This window comes from Macaca thibetana, chromosome 1 (genome assembly GCF_024542745.1).
Source record: "Macaca thibetana thibetana isolate TM-01 chromosome 1, ASM2454274v1, whole genome shotgun sequence".
Lineage (NCBI taxonomy): Eukaryota > Metazoa > Chordata > Mammalia > Primates > Cercopithecidae > Macaca > Macaca thibetana.
The window spans coordinates 114,347,068-114,366,846 of record NC_065578.1 but is presented as its reverse complement, the minus strand read 5'-3'; the positions used below and the strand labels follow the sequence as shown (position 1 = coordinate 114,366,846).

The 19,779-nt window shown below is 38.7% G+C and overlaps 2 protein-coding genes across 3 annotated transcripts in view; both read left to right on the top strand.

The window, feature by feature from the left end:
* Nucleotides 1-9,944, top strand: part of TSPAN2 (tetraspanin 2) — a 42,767-nt gene extending 32,823 nt beyond the window's left edge. The window contains exons 7-8 of one of the 2 annotated variants that reach the window (XM_050748319.1): nucleotides 5,376-5,459; nucleotides 8,608-9,944. In XM_050748319.1, the coding sequence (XP_050604276.1) occupies nucleotides 5,376-5,459; nucleotides 8,608-8,673 (150 nt within the window). In that variant the 3' untranslated portion in view covers nucleotides 8,674-9,944. The remainder of the gene's footprint in view (nucleotides 1-5,375; nucleotides 5,460-8,607) is intronic. The other variant, XM_050748325.1, reaches the window with a different exon arrangement.
* The window catches only part of SIKE1 (suppressor of IKBKE 1), a 278,198-nt gene that overhangs the window by 9,842 nt on the left and 248,577 nt on the right, over nucleotides 1-19,779 (top strand). The window lies entirely within an intron of this gene.

The following is a 19,779-nucleotide window of genomic DNA, read 5'->3' as shown; positions in this document are numbered from 1 at the left end:
AGTTTGAGGAAGCCATTGATTTTAGTAGAGAGTGAGCAAATCCGCTTTGAGTTGTAGAGAGTATTTTCAGGCCGCTGGGGTGTGAAGGATAGAATAGGGTTGGAGAGTAATGGAGGAAGACCGCTTAGGTGGCACTTGTGGTCACCCTGATAAGAGAGGATGAGTGGCCACAGCAAGTCAGAAACAGTAGGGATGGAAAGGAAGTGACAGTTGAAGAGACGTTCAGGAGGCAAAATCAACAGGCCTGGGTGACTTAGTGGGTATAAGTGGTGAGTGAATGGAAGGAAGGGACTAAGATTTCCAGACTTCTGCTTGGGTGGCTGGGTGGGTAGAGGTTCCACTCCCTGAATATAGGGAAAGGGGCAGATCCTGGAGACAGATGACAACTTTGGTTTTGGTCAAGTTTGTACTTTAGGTGCCTGTCGACTTACGGGTAGGCTGAGATGAAGACACGGTGTTGGAAACTGAGCGGTTTGGCCATAGCCGAAGCCCTCGGAGTGAACGAGAGCACCAGGGAGAATGAACAGAACAAGGAAGGAGCAGGGGCTCCCTCATTTCAGGGGCAGACTGAGGCCAAGAAGCCAGCACAAGAGACTGTGAAGGAGGATTCAGAGTCTACTTGGGAAGCCAAGGTGGAGATGGTTCACCCATAAAGTCAAATGCTGGGAAGAGACAAGTAAATGAAGACCAAAAATAGTTTGTTGGATTTGTTGGTTAGAATATCATTAATGACTTTTGTCATACAGTGTCAGCAAAGTAATTGGGGAAAAATACAATGTGGGAACGAGAGAGGGAACTATGAGACTATGGAGACAATAATGTAGATGTTCTTAGATCCTCGGCTGTGAATGGGGTGGATGAGATTTTAGCTCCAGCTTGTGTCCCGAATTGCCCATTTAACACTGGTTGGGCCTTTCTGAGTTGGATGAAATGAACAAGACAGCACTGCCCTCAAAGTGCTCACGTCTGGCAGGGGAGACCCGCACAGGAGCCATGTACAGCACGTGGGCTGAGTTAAGGCTATGCAGGACAGTGCAGCAGACAAACCTGGCATAGGATTCCAGGGTCCACAGGCACTTCCCTGATGTGATTCTCAGGATGAATTTTGAAGGATGACTAGGAGTTCAGTAAGCAAGCAAAAAATATTTTTTGGGGGGATGGGATATTTCTGGCAGAAACACAGGGCAAAGGCATGGAGGAGAGAAAAGGTAGCTGTCTGCAGGCGAGTGCCAGCGGCAGAAGTGTCTGAAAGCCCAGGTTGCCTGTGGGACATGAGTACTTCAGAAAGGAGGGACCCGTACTCAAAGGGCCAAGGGCACTCTTGTGAGACCAAAAGTCTAGCCTTCATGCTGCTAGCTTAGGAAGCCATTGAAGGTAGAATCTGGGATGGGATCTGCATTTTACCAAATTTGCTCTAGTGGCAGCATAGAGGATTGATGAAAAATGAATAGCGTTGAGCTGAGAGACCCATTGGGAAGGCTGCTGCCCTTGTTGTTAGCAAGAGACGTTAAAGAGGGTCTTTTAGAAAGTGACGTCTATAGGAGTGGTGACCAGTTAAAAATCAGAGAAGAGAGGAGAATCCACTACTGGGTTTTTGGCTTCACCACCTACGTAGATGATGGTGTCATTTACGGAGCTGAGGGAGAGAGGAAAAGGAGCCAGTTGTGGAGAAAAATGAGCTTTGTGTTTAACATGGTGATTTTGAGGAACCAGTGGCACTTCCAAGTGGAAATATCCAGTAGGCAGTTGGAAAATCTGGTTTGTCGCTCAGGAGAGAGGTCTGAGTGTCAGCACTTGATGGGAAACTTAAAGCTATAAATACGGATTTGATTCATTAGACTTGGAAGAAAAGAAGGATGAGGATGGAGCCCTGGGGAACAACCACATTTAAGGGTGGGCAAAAGAAGAGGTGCCAAAGAAGGAAACTGGGAGGGGCAGCCAGACACAAGTGAGGAGACACTGCAGGAAGGAGAGGGAATGGTCACCAGGCCCATATGCTGCTGTTGAGGGCAATTCAGTATTGATCGGCTGCCTACCTTATGTTCGGCACTGTGGATGCAAAGGGGAAGGAGAAAAGGTTCCTACTCCCAAGGAGCTTGCATTGCAGTCTAGTAGGAGGGATGAACATGAAGTCCGTACAGTGCAGTGATTAGGCATGCATGGAATGTGCATCGTGCTCCGAAAGCACACAGGGAAAGACACTTAGGAGAGGCCAGAGGCTGGGGGATGGGGAAGGCTGACTGGAGGTAATGCTGTCTCAGCTAAATCTTCAAGAATGGAAAGTAATTATGCTAGCATTGGGCAGGAAGCGGGAGGGGGAGGTCTGTCTGCCAAGAGACCAGGGTAAACAACAGCACAGAGGTAGAAATGCCATGGTTTGTGTGGGGAACTAAAAGCCTAAGAAGGTCCACTAATAACTACTGAAAAGATGGCAGGATTTAGCATGTAAGGAACCAACTGGTGCGTGCTGTGAGGGATGGAGTGAGGACAGAGCCCAGGTTTCAGAGAGCAAGATGTGAGGAGAGAGAGCATCCTTTCAAGAAGTTTGGATTTGAGCCAAGGACACAAAAAGAAAGTTTACAAAAGCCAAAGTCCACATTACCATTAAACATATAGAAAATATAGGAAATTAAAAGTAATATTTAAAATTAATAGCACATTAAAATGAAGAGATGCTGTTGTTTAACCTATGAAATTGACCAAGTTTTTTTTTTTCCCCCTTAATAATACACAGTTTTGGTAAGAGTGATGTGATGAGCATGTTCAGAGAAATTAGTAAATAGTTTTAAAGATCAGTATGACTGTGTAAGACTGGAGGATGAAGTGTGTTTATGCCCTTCTATCCAGAAATTCCACTTCTTGGAGTTTATTCTAAGGAAAACGAATCAGAAATGCAGACAGACATTTTTGTGCAAACCATTTTGTTCATTACATGTTATTCATAAGAACAAAACGCTGGATAGGCTGTTAATATATGGCAGTAGGGGATTGTTTAGATAAATTGTGGTCTATTTATATGATGAAATGTTTTACCACCATTAAGGATCATGATTTCGTCTGTAATCCCAGCATTTAGGGAGGCAGAGGGAGGTGAATTGCCTGAGCTGAGAAGTTCAAGACCACCCTGGGCAACACGGTGAAATCCCGTCTCTACTAAAAATACAAAAATTAGCTGGGCATGGTGGCATGTGCCTGTAATCCCAGCTACTCAGGAGGCTGAGGCAGGAGAATCGCTTGAACCTGGGAGGCAGAGGTTGCAGTGAGCTGAGATTGCGCCACTGCACTACAGCCTGGGTGACAGAGCAAGACTCTGTCTCCAAAAAAAAAGAATCATGATTTCGAAGAATTTTTTAGTGAAACAAGGCATTTTTGAAGTTGTTAAGTTAAAAAAGCACACTGTTGAATATAAAGAATGACCTAAGGGTGTAGGTGTGTTTGTGTGTGTGAGTATCACCAACAAATTTATTACCTTTTGTGGTGAGAGTACAGATGCTTCTTTTTTAAAAAAAATCTCTTTTCTAGATTTCTACAAGAAGCATGTATTCCTTTTGTGACTAAAGCCAATATATCTTTTGTACATTTGGTTTTTACAAAAAGAAACTGGCAATGAAGGGAAGGAGGGCCTAATGGCAGAACTAGAGGAGGACAATCTTGAGTGTTGTTTTGTTTGTTTTGATTGAAGAACTTGAGCATGGTAATAGGATAAGTGGAAATGTCACTGGGTAAGGAGAGGCTGAATGTATAGGAAGGAAAAAAAGTAACTGGCAGCACAGGCTTCCTGAGGAGCTGAGGGAGAGACCCAAAGCAGGATATGAGGTTAACTTTATTTTATTTTTATTTATGTATTTGTTTATTGAGACGGAGTCTCAGTCTGCTGCCCAGGCTGGAGTGTAGTGGCAAGATCTTGGCTTACTGCAACCTCCGCCTCCCAGGTTCAAGTGATCCTCCTGCCTCAGCCCCACTAGTAGCTGGGATTACAGGCAGGTGCCACCATGCCCAGCTAATTTTTGTATTTTTAGTAGAGATGGGGTTTTGCCATGTTGACCAGGCTGATCTCGAACTCCTGACCTCAGGTGAACCACCCACCTCAGCCTCCCAAAGTTCTGGGATTACAGGTGTGAGCCACCACGCCCAGCCACGAGGTTAACTTTCAACAGAGAAGGGTACCTCTTTGGCTCTGATTAGAGAAAAAGGAGTCAGGAGTGTGCTTGCTACCTACAGCAATGCCTGGCACTGAAGGAAGGGAGCATCTAAGTGTATAGGAGAAGGAGAGGAAGAGTGAAAGAATTGCTATAGGTTGACTCTTATTTTTTCTACTAAGTAAGGGAGCCACTCTATAGAACAGTAGTTTTCATACTTTTGTCAGAATGTATTATAGCTTTCTCTTGTGGATCTGTGTCCTTCTCTAAACTGTGAATTCCCAGAAAGCAGGAGAAACCATATCCTATTGTCTCTGCATCTGCCACCCCTCTTCCAGTGACTAACGCAAGGTAGATGCTCAAGAAATGTTTGTTGAATGAATGAAGTGTGATCGGAAATACAAAGAGAGAAGTGAGGGTTTCACATAGCTCAGATGGTATCAGAAGGAACCAACCAGTGACAAGCGAACAGATCTGAACAACCCGGGGATACTGTTGGATTGAGAGCATCCGGCTATTTAAGAGCACTCCAAATAGAAGTGTTTGAAGTTGGGGAAACTAATAATAGTTACAGGTGATCTATTTGGCTTTCTGTCTAAGTTTCCCCACATCCATGAAGGCCCTTTGAATCTATGCTACACAGGTCTCTTATGGGCACAGATGAAAGGATAGGAACCCACCCAGCCCAGCCACCACAGAAAAGAATGGTCTTTTAGCTCCCAAGACTTGGCTTTTCTTATTCTTGGCTTTTCTTTGTTTAACTTGAACCTGTTAAGACTTTTTAGTTTCTTAATAGGTCATGCCTACCTTGCATAGTAAATTGGATCAAAGACATAGAAAGTATTTTAAACTGTAAATGACAATATGAAAACAAAGAGTTATTGTTTTAAGGGCATTTTACTTATTTGCTACAAGTAAGAAGTGGCTCCAAATTTTTAGATTCCTTGGAACCAGACAAATAGCTTCCTCCAGTTATATTTCAGGGCTCTGAAGAAGCCAATGTCCTAAACATGAAAATCTCACCCAAAAGAGAGACTTCTATTTTTTTCCCCAAACTGCATTTTTGCGTTAAGTTTATCAAGATGATGTTACCAAAGATGAATTGTTGAAACACGAGTAGAAGCTGGCGTGGATTGACTCTCATAGAATGAACTGTAGGGATGGAAAGGATTGGATCAGGGTAATGATTGACACATACAATCAGTTTTTATTCCTGGCTTTTTTTCCTCAAAACAGAATTGCATCGATGAAATTGAGACCATAATCAGTGTTAAGCTCCAGCTCATTGGAATTGTCGGTATTGGAATTGCAGGTCTCACGGTGAGAAAGTTCTAGAACTTACCTTTTTTGCCCTCTAAAAGCCTTGAAACTTTGCATCTTATTTCTCTTCAAGTGTGATAGTATCTTAAGAGAGAATTCTCATAAAGAAAAAAGACCTTTGTTCACAATGTGTTATATCTTCTAAGAACAAAGCTCATTAAATATATTAATAGTTTGTCCTCTAAAATATAATACAAATTTCAACTTTAACTCATTATGACCTTGAGTGTACCATTGTTATTAACTTCCCATTTTAAGGCTACCATCCGTAACCCAGATAAGTGATTTTCAGTTCTGGGTCTCTTTCTACTGTTACAAATTCAATGCAACATATCAGGTTAATCTCTCTCATCTATTATTTTAAGAGGCAGCAGAGCATAGAGATTAATAGGGCGAGCTCTGGCATCACATAGTTTGGATTTAACTCTAGACTCCACCACTTGCAAACTCTGGGATCATAGGAAAGTTTCTTAACTTCTCTACACCTCAATTTCCTCATCTTGTTAATATATAAACCTCATAAGACTGCCGTGAAAATTAAATGGGATACTACATATAAAGTAGTATTACAAATTATTACAGGTAAAGTGTCTGGGACATATAGCACTCAACAAATGCCAGCTCTCTGAATAATCTACCAGGCAAAGGCAATGCCATAGAAGGTATTAAGCGTAGTGCATCCAGGCCACCACCAGGTGGCTCTGTACTTCTAAAGTACAAAAGAAGAGTGTGTGGGAAGAACGGAGAGCAGGGGACAGGTATGGCAGGAGTTGCGAGAGATGGTAATGGAGAGTGTTGCGTCCACATCATTGAGGTCTTTGCATGCCCCTTTGAAAGGGTGGGCTTCATCCTTAAGGAGAGGGGAGTCACCAAGGGTTGGAAGAACCTGTGGTAGAGATTAGAGGAAAGGTTGGAGGGAGGCAAGACTGGATTTGGGAGGCTAGTTAAAGGGTGATTTCCATTGTCCAGGGGTTGGGTGATAATAGCTAATACTAAGATGGCACTTAGTCTCTAGCCCTCTATGTAGATTAATTCATGTCCTAAACTAAGGCAAGGGCTGTGGGAATTGTGAGGAAATCAGTGAATTTGCAGTTATCAGGGGACACACAAGCGCCTTCCCCTTTTCTGTATTTAGAGCACAGAGGGGTGGGGAAGTGGCTGGAAATACTCGGCTGAGGCCCTTCAAATCAAGGGACAGCTCTCAGGTCCTCCCCACCTGCTCTGGGGATAGCCTGGCTGCAGTTCCGCAGCTCCCCAAAGGACAATCCTGAGGCAGGTCTGAGCATGTGCTACATAATGGAGAGTTTCACAATCTCAGCAAATGAGCAGCCTAGAAGCATTCACCCCTGACTCGTGTCAGCAGTAGGCTGAGACTGAAGAAGACACTGAAGCCAGGATGGGGTAGAGATTACATCCAACCTTATGGCAGTGGTAAAGGGGAAATGCCCATAGCGAGCCTATCTTTTTTTTTTTTCTTTTCTTTTTTTTTTTTTTTTTTGAGACGGAGTCTCGCTCTGTCGCCCAGGCTGGAGTGCAGTGGCCGGATCTCAGCTCACTGCAAGCCCCGCCTCCCGGGTTCACGCCATTCTCCTGCCTCAGCCTCCCGAGTAGCTGGGACTACAGGCGCCCGCCACCTCGCCCGGCTAGTTTTTTGTATTTTTTAGTAGAGACGGGGTTTCACCGTGTTAGCCAGGATGGTCTCGATCTTCTGACCTCGTGATCCACCCGTCTCGGCCTCCCAAAGTGCTGGGATTACAGGCTTGAGCCACCGCGCCCGGCCGCGAGCCTATCTTGAGTCGGCACCTCCAGGTTTCTTCGTTAGTTCTTTTCTCTGTAAAGTGAGAGTTGCACAATGTAATCAGTTAACTAAATGTCCATTGGGTGTCTCCTGTGCTACATACTGGTACTTAGTCCTGTCATCCAGAAGCTTGAAATCCTGTTCCTGGCCATACCCTTACCTGCTTCTGTCCCTCCCTTTTCAAAACAACTGATCATTCATCTTATTGAATTTAACATTTACAGATCTTAGTCTGACTTAGGATGGAATTGAGGAGAGAACCAGAAAGTTATAGTACCCATTTTTTAAAATAAGCATTGACAGTAGTTTATAGAATGGTGCCTACAGATAGGGTTTCATGGGCTCTACAAAATTGTAGGGGAAATAACTGCAGACAAGAAGAATCTTTGGCATTCTTCTTTTAAACCATGGAAGTGGATATTGATTTCAATCAAGTATTTGACTTCTCAGAGAACTATCCAAAAGGTAAAAGTCAATAATATCATAGTATAAACACTAGTTTATGCTTTGCTAAAACTGTTGAATTAAACAGTGAAGCATCATTTGCCCTTAAAAATGGACCAAAAATGAAGTGATGCTCCACTTTTTTTTTCTTTTTTTGTGAGACAGGTTCTCTGTCACCAGGGAGTGAATTGGTGCGATCATAGCTCACTGCAGCCTCGACCTCCTGGGCTGAAGCAATCCTCCCGCCTCAGCTTGCCAAGCACCTGGGACTGTAGGGACACACTACCGTGCTCGGCTAATTTTTGTATTTTTTGTAGTGACAGGGTTTCACCATGTTTCCCAGGCTGGTCTAGAACTCTTGAGCTCAAGCGATCCTCCCACCACAGCCTCCCAAAGTGCTGGGATTACAGGCATGAGCCACTGCACCCAGCTGATACTCCATTTTTTTATATACAGACACTGTTGTAAAAAAATCAGAGCTTTTCCAACAATAGAAAATTATTTAGACCACAAGCATATCTAAACAACAAATGGTTATGAACACAATTTTCAAAATAAACTTATAAAAGAGATCTGGGATTAACCTGAAATATGAAATTCCAAAGCCAGTATTGTATCTGTCTTTCACAAGTATTCAGAACGGTTCTATAATTCTGAAGCAGGGTAGGTTCCTTTAAAGCAGAGCCTTGTTACTTGTTAACAATAATCATATACATTTAAACAGTTAATCTGGAAATCTTTACCCCATAGCCAACCTTAAGTAACATACTAAAATGTCATTTGTAACTGGTAATAATTGGTTATAATTATTTGTTAACTTGAGTTAGGCACACAGAAAATCTGCTGAACATTTTACCAATCAGTACCCGTTTCAAAGTCACTGATGAGTGTTTCCTTCTGTTTCAGATCTTTGGCATGATATTCAGTATGGTCCTCTGCTGTGCGATACGAAACTCACGAGATGTGATATGAAGCTACTTCTACATGAAAACTGCAATCTAAAGCTTTCATACCAAATGTCACAGGAGCTGTCTCCCAGCTCATTTTTAATACTGAAATGACATTAATATCTAAAATAATTTGCTGTCAATTGTACATTTGCATGAGTACATATGTTTGACTCATTACTGGTTTACCCCTTGAGTGAATGCCTGTGAATGTTGACTGAGAGCATATTCATGTGTGGTCTGTGTGTTTCTGAAATATGCTTTATACATAATGAAATCTGTTTGCTGGGAATTCCTGATTCTTGTTATATAAGAGAAACAACCTATTTCACTCCCAGAAAAAAAGATCAAAGAGCTTTCAGAAACTTTGAGAACTTGGTTATTTAGAAAAAGTGATAATGGGTCAGTTTCTCAGACTGTAGCCATTGAAAATTAGATGCAGAAAATTCAGAGATTTCTTCTTAATGGAAGCAATAAGCTGTAAGAATTGAGAGATCACAGTGGAATGTTAAAACTGACTGTATCTAAGTTGGTTGTAAGAGTGTCCTGGGTTTTTTTTTATATACATGCTCTCCCCAGAATACAGTAAACCACAGTTTTAGAACTAAACACATCTGTAAAACTAAATATAGCATGGAAAATCTAATTTGAATAAGTCATGCTTTCCTAGAATTTAAAAATAAAAAAGTCTTCCTCTGGAAAGAGAAGTCACACAGACAATCATGTGCCCTATAAAAGTGAGTGTTTATAGGACTAAAAACCTTTTAATAAATTTTTAAGGAAATATTTTTGTTCTTATACAAAAACACATAAATATTGCTTTATTACTTTCCTTTTCTGACCCTGCTGTAAACTACTGCAACCCTCACATCCTCAAAGGGACTTTTATCTCAAACTCTTCTGTTTCTCCAAATATAAGGACAAAAAGACTAAAGCAAGAGATCTGGCAGTTGAAAATTGTGGGAAAGAGAATTTTTACTGGCACTGTATTTTTGAAATACCTCATAACTTATGTTTACATGTTTTCCCAATTTTTTGTATTTTTCTTATATCTCCACCTGGATAATTCTTTATAGATTAAGAACTACAGTTTTCACCACTTAAAATAAGTAAAACAAAGTCCTTCATAATTTAACCATTAGCATCTTTGGCCAAACCAAAATAAAGAAAAGCATCTTCTAGTTGTGTGCAGACAACAGAAACAAGTTAAGGAAAGAAAAATGCTTATATACACACAGGACAAAAATATGTTCTTTTTGTGCAAATCCCCTGTGAAAATAAAATTTTCAATTTTTTTTTTTTGGTCTTAATGCTTCATTTTAAGTTAGTAAACCTAAATTTAGGATTTACATTGGCAAATTTTTCAGTAATTTTTAACATGTTACATTTAGTAAACCATAGATTTTTTAAAAACTGCGTTTTATAAGACCACACTTAAGTGAAAATACGGGAGGCTTTGGAAACCCCCAAGTGAACTTCTATACATGTGAAAACACAAGTCTTTGAGTGTGCACTAAAAGTGTCACACTCCCAAAAAACCTCACAAAACATTTTGCTAAAAAGATATAACTGCTTGAAATAGTCTCTCTCCCATGGAGAACCACATTTCTCTTTCTGCCATACTTGCTACTGCTACTGATTTTGGAGGAAACTTTTCCAGAAGAACAAAGGTCATATTTGAGGCAAGCTAAAAACTTAATTATAAGTAGCTACTTTACTTGTGTCTATAGCTAAAGAAAAATTATTTTACAAAAATTACTTCATGAAATATAGTTTGTACCCCAATAGTTGAGAAATGTGACCTTTTAGGCAAAGAACAGACAGTCCATCTCTCTTAGCTTTAGTTTATCTCTTTGCCTGAAGACAGGAAACAGGCCCAAGTGCATACTCGGGTTCTTTCCAACTCAGAATTATCTCTGATTCCACAAAAGTGAGTTTAATTTCCTATCTGAATTAACAACTTGGAAGGAGGCTGCAATAGTTGAAAGTGGAAGAATAGAAATAAATAAATTTAAAAAGAAATGAATTAAAGTAGAAGAGAAGGGTTCTGTTCCATGTACGGTTAATGTGCCCCTTTGGGGGTAAGCTTTCCAAAATACGTGTGTGAGAAAAATTAGAAAATTCCACCACTAAACTACAATAGATTTTATATGTGTGTGTCTGTGTATATAGTGTACACACATGTATATACATGTATATATACAGATACACACAGGAAGATAAATATATATATCTGTATAAATAGACACATATAGTATATCTATATATAGATATATAATCCCTATATATCTTGATTCTACAAATATCTTTATACATATATAATTTGAATATATACATGTATATATAGATGTGTGTGTGTGTATATATATGCACATACACATATACATAAATTTTCAGTTATTTCTGTTCCCCTGAACTAATTTGAGATTAGACCCCAATATGCTTTTAAACGTCTCATGCCAAGGCACTGAACTAAAACTTCTTAATGTTGAAATATTTTAAGTGATTTCATATTAAATTTTCTATATACTGAAATTGCTTGCTTGATTTATCTTAAAGTCCTATAGTATCTTTCTACAAACCTTCACCCAACTTATCTAAATGTCTAACTACCAATCAAATAATGTGATTAAAAAAAACAGAGTGGTAACCCTTCTATAATTTGCTATTGATAGTTGACTTAAAAGCAACACCCTAAGGACTGTTATTGTATATACAGTCATCTCTCAGTATTCATAGGAGAATGGTTCCAGGATCCCCTGTGGATACCAAAATCCACAGATGTCCAAGCCCCTTATATAAAATTGTGTGGTATTTGCATATAACCTATGCATATCCTCTCATATACTTTATTTTTTTAATTTTTATTTTTTTATTACATAATAGTTGTATATATTTATGGGATATATGTGATATTTTGATATTAGCATACAATGTGTAATAATCACATCAGGGTAATTGGGAAATCTATTACATGAAATATTTATCATTTCTTTGTGTTGGGAACATTCCAGATCTCCTAGGCCTTTTAAAATATATAATAAATTATTGTTAACTATAGTCACCTTATTGTGCTACCAAATATTAGAACTTATTCATTTTATCTAACTGTATTTTTGTACCCAATAATCAACCCCTCTTCATCCCTCCCTGCCTGCTCCCGTTTCCAGCTTCTGGTAAGCACCATTGTATTTACTACCTCCATGAGATCAATTTTTATAGCTCCCACATGTGACTGAGAACATGATTTATCTTGATGATATTTGTCTTTCTGTGCCTGGTTTATCTCACTTAATATCCTCCAATTCTATCCATGTTGCTGCAATTGACAGGATTTTATTCATTAATCAGCCATTGTCATGGCTGAGTAATATTTCATCGTGTGTATATAGCACATTTTCTTTATCCATCTGTTGATGGACACTTGGATTAATTCTGCATCTTGGCTATTGTGAATAGTGCTGTAATAAATATGAACATGCAGACATCTCTTTGATATACTGATTTTCTATCTGTTGGATGTATACCCAGCAGTAGGATTGCTGAGTCATATGGTAGTACTATTTTTAGTTTTTTGAGGAACCTTCAAACTGTTTTGCATAGTGGCTGTTGATTGTTTCCTGTGTTGTGCAGAAACTTTTTAGCTTGATGTAATCCCATTTGTCAATTTTTACTTTGGTTGCCTGTGCTTTTGAGGTTTTACCCCAAAAATATTTGCCCACACCAGTGTCCTGAAGCATTTTCCCAGTGTTTTCTTCTAGTAGTTTCATAGTTTCAGGTCTTACATTTAAGTCTTTAATACATTTGAATTTTGTGTAGGGTGAGAAATAGGAGTCTGGTCTCATTTTTCTGCATGTAGATAACCAGTTTTCTCAGCACTATTTGTTGAAGAGACTGTTCTTTTCCCAGTGTAAGTTCTTGGTGCCTTTGTCAAAAAAATAAATGCATGGATTTATTTCTGGGTTCTCTGTTCTGTTCCATTGGTCTATGTGTTTGTTTTTATGCCAATACCATTCTGTTTTGGTTACTATAGCTTTGCGGTATATTTTGAAGATAGGTAGTGTGATGCCTTCAGCTTTTATTCTTCCTGCCGAGGATTGCTTTGACTATTTGGGTTTTTTTGTGTGTGTGTGGTTCCACGTGAATTTTAGCATTTTTTTTTATATTTTTGTGAAAAAAAGTCATTGGTATTTTGATAGGGATTGCATTGAATCTGTAGAACACTTTGGGTAGTATGGTCATTTTAACAATATCAAGTCTTCCAACCATGAACATGGAATATTTTTCCATTTTTTTCTGTCCTCTTCAATTTATTTCATTAGCATTTCATAGCTTTCATTATAGAGACCTTTCACTTATTTGGTTAAATTTATTCCTACATTTTTTTGTAGTTATTGTAAATGGGATTGCTTTCTTGATTTCTTTTTCAGATTGTTCACTGCTGGCATATAAAAATACTACTGATTTTTTTATTTTGATTTTATATCCTGCAACTCTACTGAATTCATTTATCAGTTCTAACAATTTTTTTGGTGGAATCTGTAGGTTTTTCTAAATATAAAATATGTCTTCTGCAAACAAGGATGACTTGACTTCTTTCTTTCCAATTTGGATGCCCTTTTTTTCTCTCGATGAATTGTTCTGGATAGGACTTCCAGTTCTATGTTGAATAGAAGTGGTGAAGGTGGTGGGTATTATTGTCTTTTTCCACATCTTTTAATTTTTGGCCAGGCACAGTGGCTAACGCTGATAATCCCAGCACTTCGGGAGGCCGAGGCAGGTGGATCACGAGGTCAGGAGTTTGAGATCACCCTGGCCAACATGGTGAAACCCCGTCTCTACTAAAAATACAAAAATTAGCAGGACATGGTAGTGCATGCCTGTAATCCCAGCTACTTGGAAGGCTGAGGCATGAGAATTGCTTGAGCCTTGGAGGCAGAGGTTGCAGTGAGCTGAGATCACGCCATTGCACTCCAGCTTGGGTGAGAGAGTGAGACCCTGTCTCAAAAGAAAAAAAAAAAAAAAAGAAAGACTTTTAATTTTTTTATTTTTCCGTGTTCAATATGATGTTAGCTGTGGGTTTATCTTATATGGCTTTTAATGTTTTGTATTATGTTCCTTCTATCACCAGTTTGTTGAGGGTTTTTATCATAAAGGATACTGAATTTTATCGAATGCCTTTTCAGTATGTATTCAAATGTTCATATGGTTTTTGTCCTTGTTACTATTAATGTTTATTGATTTGTGTATGTTGAACCATCCTTGTATCCCTGAAATGAATCCCAATTAATTGATCATGGTGAATGAACTTTTTAATGTGTTGTTGAATTCTGTTTGCTAGTATTTTGTTGAGTATTTTTGCATCTATGTTCATCGGGAATATTGGTCTGTCATTTTCTTTGTTGTATTTTTGTTTGGTATGGCTATCAGGGTAATGCTGGGCTCATTGAATTAGCTCTTCAGTTTTGGGGAATAGTTTTAGTAGAATTGGTGTTCTTTAAATATTTGATAAAATTTGGCAGTGAAGCCATTAGGTCCTGGGATTTTCTTTGATGGGTGGCTTTTATTACTGCTTTTATCTTATTACTTGTTATTAATCTATTCAGGTTTTCTACTTCTTCGTGGTTCAATCATGGTAAATTGTATGTATTTAGAAATTTATTCATTTTTTTCTAGGTTTTTCAATTTATTGGCATATAGTTCAAAAGTCTCTAATAATCTTTTGTATTACTGTGGTATCAGTTTTAATGTCTCCTTTTTTGTCTCTTATTTACTTAGGTCTTTCTTTTTTCCTAATTAATCTAGCCAAAATTTTGTCATATTTTTATCTTTTTAAAAATTTCATTTTTCATTTTGTTGCTCTTTTGCATTGTTTTTTAGTGTCCATTTTATCTCTACTCTCATTTTTATTATTTATTTTCTTCTACTAGTTTGGGATTTGGTTTGTTCTTACTTCTCTAGTTCTTTAAGGTACATCATTTGTTTGTCTATTTGAAGTCTTTTTACTTTTTTGATATATGCATTTATTACTATAAACTTCCTTCTTAATACTGCTTTTGCTGTATTCCATTGGTTTGGTATGCTGTATTTCTAATTTCATTTGTTTCAAGAATTTTAAAAATATTTTTAATTTCTTCATTGACCCATTGGTCATTGAGGAGCATATTGTTTAATTTTCATGTATTTGTTCAATTTTCAATGCTCTTCTTGTTATTGATTTCTAGATTTTATTCCATTGCAGCCTGAATATTTAATATTATTTCAATTTTTTGAGTTTAAGACTTGTTTTGTGACCTTGCACATTGTCTTTTCTGAAGAATGTTTTTATGTCCTGGCAAGAAGAATGTGTATTCTGCAGCAGTAGGATGAATGTTCTGAAAATGTCAGTTATGTCCATTTGGTCTAGAGTGTAGTTTACTTTTCATGTTTCTTTTTTTGTTAATTTTCTCTCTGTATGATCTATTTATTGGCAAAAGTTGGGTTTTGAGGTTCCCTACTATTATTGTACTGGAATCTAGCTCTCTTTTTGTGCTCTGATGTTGGGTACTATTATATTTACAGTTATATCCTCTTACAGAATGATCCCTTTACCATTATATAATGACCTTCTTTGTCTCCTTTTACAGTTTCTGACTTAAAAAGAGACAAAGTGTTGGGTCTTGTTTTTTCATTCATTCAGTCACCCTGTGTCTTTTAAATTGGAGAATTTGGTCCATGTTTACATTCAATGTAATTAATGATGGGTAAACACTACTGCCATTTTGTTATTTGTTTTCTGGTTTGTATGTCCTTTATTTTATTCTTACTATCTTTCTCTGTGGTTATTGTCCCTCGTATTACATTTTAATTCCTTGCTTTTTATTTTTACTGTATCTATTGTAGGTTTTTGCTTTGTGGCTGTTATGAGACAAAAAAATCTTTTTACAATTTTTTACAAAAAAAAAAAAGCATTTTACAATTTAACTCCGTCTTCCCCAACTTTTTGACTTTTTATTGTCTCCATTTATAACTTTTTTTGTTGTTTATCTCTCTCTCTCTTTTTTTTTTTTTTTTTTTTTTTTTTTGAGACGTAATCTCACTTTGTCACACAGACTGGAGTTCAGTGGCGTAATCTCAGCTCACTGCAACTTCTGCCTCCTGCGTTGGAGCTATTCTCCTGCCTCAGCCTCCCTAGTAGCTGGGATTACAGGCGCCTGCCGCCACACCCGGATAATTTTTTATATTTTTAGTAGAGCCAGGGTTTCAGCCAGGCTGGTCTTGAACTCCTGACCTCTAGTAATCCACCCACATCGGCCTCCCAAAGTGCTGGGATTACAGGCATGAGCCACCACATCCAGCCTTATGTCTCTTATCTCTTAACAAAATGTTGTAGTTATTATTTTTGATAGATTTGGCTTTTAGTCTTCATACCAAAGATATGAGTGGTTTACTCACCACAATTATTGTATGAGAATATTCTGAATGTGTATTTACTTTTACCAATAAGCTTTATACCTTCTGATGATTTCTTGTCACACTTTAACATTCTATTCTTTTAGATTAAAGAACTGCCTTTAGCGTCTTTGGTAAGTCAGATCTGGTGCTCATGAATTCCCTCAGTTTTTGTTTGTCTGGCAAAGTCTTTGTTTCTCCTTTATGTTTGGAAGATAGCTTTTTTGGGTACAGTGTTCTCAGTTGAAAGTTTTTTCCTTCAGTACTTTGAATATGTCATCCCACTTCCTCCTGGCCTGTAAGGTTTCTGCAGACATATTGGGGCTCCTTTATATGTTATTTGTTTCAAAAGAAAAGCAGCCCTTGCTGCTTTTAGAATCCTTTCTTTATCCTTTACTTTTGAGAGTATAATTATTATATACCTTGGGGTAGTCCCATTTGGGTTGAAGGTGCTTGGTGTTTTCTAACCTCCTTGTGCCTGGATATTCATAACTTTCTTTAGGTTTAGAAAGTGATCTGTTATTTCTTTGAATAAATTTTCTACCCCATCTTTTTCTCTACTTCCTCTTTAGGCCAGTAACTCTTAGATTTGTCCTTTTGAGGCTATTTTCCAGATCTCGTAATGTACTTCAATCTTTTTTCTTTTTTCTCCTCTGACTTTGTATTTTCAAATAGCCTGCCTTTGAAATCACTCATTCTTTCTTCTGCTTGATCAGTTCTGCTGTTGAGACACTCTGATTATGCATTTTTCAGTTAATCAGTTATACTTTTCAGCTGCAGGATTTCTATTTCTTTTTTATTATTATTTCAATCTCTTTTTTAAATGTCTTTAATAAACTTCTGAATTTTTTCTGTTTTCTTAAAGTTCATCGAGCTTCCTTAAAACATCTATTTTGAATTTCCTGTCTGAGATATCACATATTTCCACCACTCTAATGTTGGTCATTGGCCCCTTATTTAGTCGTTTGATGAGGTCATATTTTCCTGAAGTTTTGTGCTAGATGCTTTTGGATGCTCATTGATGTCTTGGCATTGAAGAGTTAGGTATTTATTCCAGTCTTCATAGTCTGGCCTTGTTTACCCTCATCCTTCTTCAGAAGGCCTTCCAAGAATTCTGAAGAGTTTTGAGTTCAGTAAGCCTGTGTCATTACAGCTATTTCAGCACTAGAGGGTGTCCAAAGCCCACGTACACTAAGATTCTTTGCAGATTCCTGGATATCCATCCCTGATGGACTTGGGGAAAATAAGGGAATTTCCTGGATACCCAGGAAAAGTCCCTCACTCTCTTCCCTCTCTTTCCCCCAAGCAGGAGTCCTTCTCTGGGGTTGGCCACCTGGTGTTGTGGGAAGGGTGACTCAAGCACTCTGTGGCCATTGCAGCTGGCAGTGCACTGAGTTGCATCTGATACCCATGACCTCCCAAACCAGCATAGGACTGGGATACTCAAGGCCCATGGCTGCTATTGTCTGACTGCACTGATGTTTATTCAAGGCCCAAGGCCACTTTTGTCAACAGATGATAAAGCCAGCCAAGAATTGGGTCTGCCCTGCCAGGGCAGTGGATTCCCTCCTGGTCTGGAGTGGGTTTAGAAGTGTGGTCCAGGCGCAGTGGCCTAGAAATAGGGGCTTCAAGATTCTTCTAGGTGCTTTGTTTTACTGTGGCTGGGCTGGTACTCAGTTGCAAGACAAAGAGTAACCTCTTGTTCCCCCAAGTAGAAAGAGTCTCCCTCCTTGCTGCATTGCCTGGAGTTGGGGTGGGGTGACACCAGCACTCTCATGGCTGCTGCAGCTGGTGTTTGCACCAGGTCACATCCCAATCCCACTGCCTCCAAGACCAATGCAAAACCAAGGTTTGCCCAAAGATGAGAGTCACTATGACCTGACTGTCACTTGAATTTATTTGGAGCCCCAGACCACTTTAGTCAGCCTGTAGTGAAGCCAGCTGTGACTTGTGTTCCTCCTCCTGCTGCAAAAGATGCCCCTCTGTCCCAGGACTGGTTGAAATGCTCCCTTCTTGAGCATCAGAGAAATTCTGCCTGGTGTTGTGTTCTATGTCAGAACAGCTCTGAGTTCCAGTGCAAAATCCCTCATATTTTGCTCTCCCTCTACTAAGCACACAGATTCTCTCTCTGTGCTGCACTGCCTGGGGTTGGGAATGGGGTGGTATAGGCAATGCAATACTGTCCTTCCTACCCTCTTTAATGCATCTTTCCTTGTTGTTTTATTAAAACCAAGTGCTGTGATCTCTCACCTGATTTTTTAGTTCTTTCGAAGGTGCTTTATTTTATAGATAGTTGTTCAATTTGATGTTCCTGCGGGTAGGGGCACTGTCACTGCATGGTTCTATTCCAGCATCTTGCCCCACTTCCTAGCTCCTCCTGTATACTTTAAACCATTTCTAGATTACTCATTTACTTAATTCAAAGTAAATGCTATGTAAATACTTGTTATACTTTATTGTTTAGGGAATAATGACAAGAGAAAATTTTATACATGTTCAGTACAGATGCAACCATTTTTTTTTTTTTTTGGTCCAAATTATTTCAATCTGTAGTCAGTTAAATCCACAGATGCAGAACCCACAGATACTGAGGATCAACTATAGTTGTATTTTAATTAATAGTTTTTATGTAAATTATACCTCTTTTCTGCAGAATTGCTCCTTTGTTATTCATGGTTCAAGCTATAAAATTGCACACTGATGCAGGGTCCATTGTGTTTCCCTATGCAGTCAGCAACAATAATTGTTCTCCTTACCCTGTGAACAGTGTTTATAGATTTGACTGGGTGAGAATGAGGCTGGTGGGAAGATGGCAGTGAAGGAGATAGCATGTTTTCCCTTCTGAAATAAGTTTATCAAAGATGAAAAGGAAGAGGTACCCTTCTGTCATGGGTAAAATGCAGTTTCCATGGCCACTGGGAAAGCCACTGGACCTTTAATAGGTGCACCACACCCCAGCTTTCCTGGTTCATGGCCCCTTTGATATCCTCTTTGACCACCAGCTCCTCAATTTCAAGAACTTCATTTTCCCCATCCCTGGGGAGGATACTCATGGGCCTTCAAAGCTAGTAGATTAACTGCATCATCTTAGTTCAGGCTCATCCAAATCAAATTTATGTTGTTATATTTTAAGAGGGACAAAAGGTTTCTACTTTTTTTCAGCATGATCCTTCATTTTTTACTATAACATGTACCTGTAAGGTATTATATGTAAGCTTCTTTTGAAAGGTAAAAAGTCTTCACCAATGCAAAATGATTTTTTTAAATATCCTCATTGTAACAACAAAGGGTAAATACGTTCCAGGAATCCACTGTTCATGTGGCTTATCTCCTGGGGATAACAGTTACTTGAACAACTGCCATCAAAACTGTCTTTAATGGGTATAAGTCCTTAGGATATCCAAGGCTGAATTAATACAAACCCAAGTTTCTCATATGCTCCAAATGTCAATATGAATGTCCAAAGTGTCAATATGACACATAAAGTTATCTCCACACTGGCCTTCCTTTCACAAAGTTTGGAATCTTCATCACTACAGAATCAAGCAAAATCACTAAGCAAAAGTACAGTCCAGACCTACATTACTGTTGCCTGCTAAAGACCATGGCATAGCTTTTGAGTCCTCTTGGAGAAGGAGGGTAGAAAGAAAACATGAAAAAAGAAGAAAATGTGGATTTCATCTTGATTAAGACTGGTTAT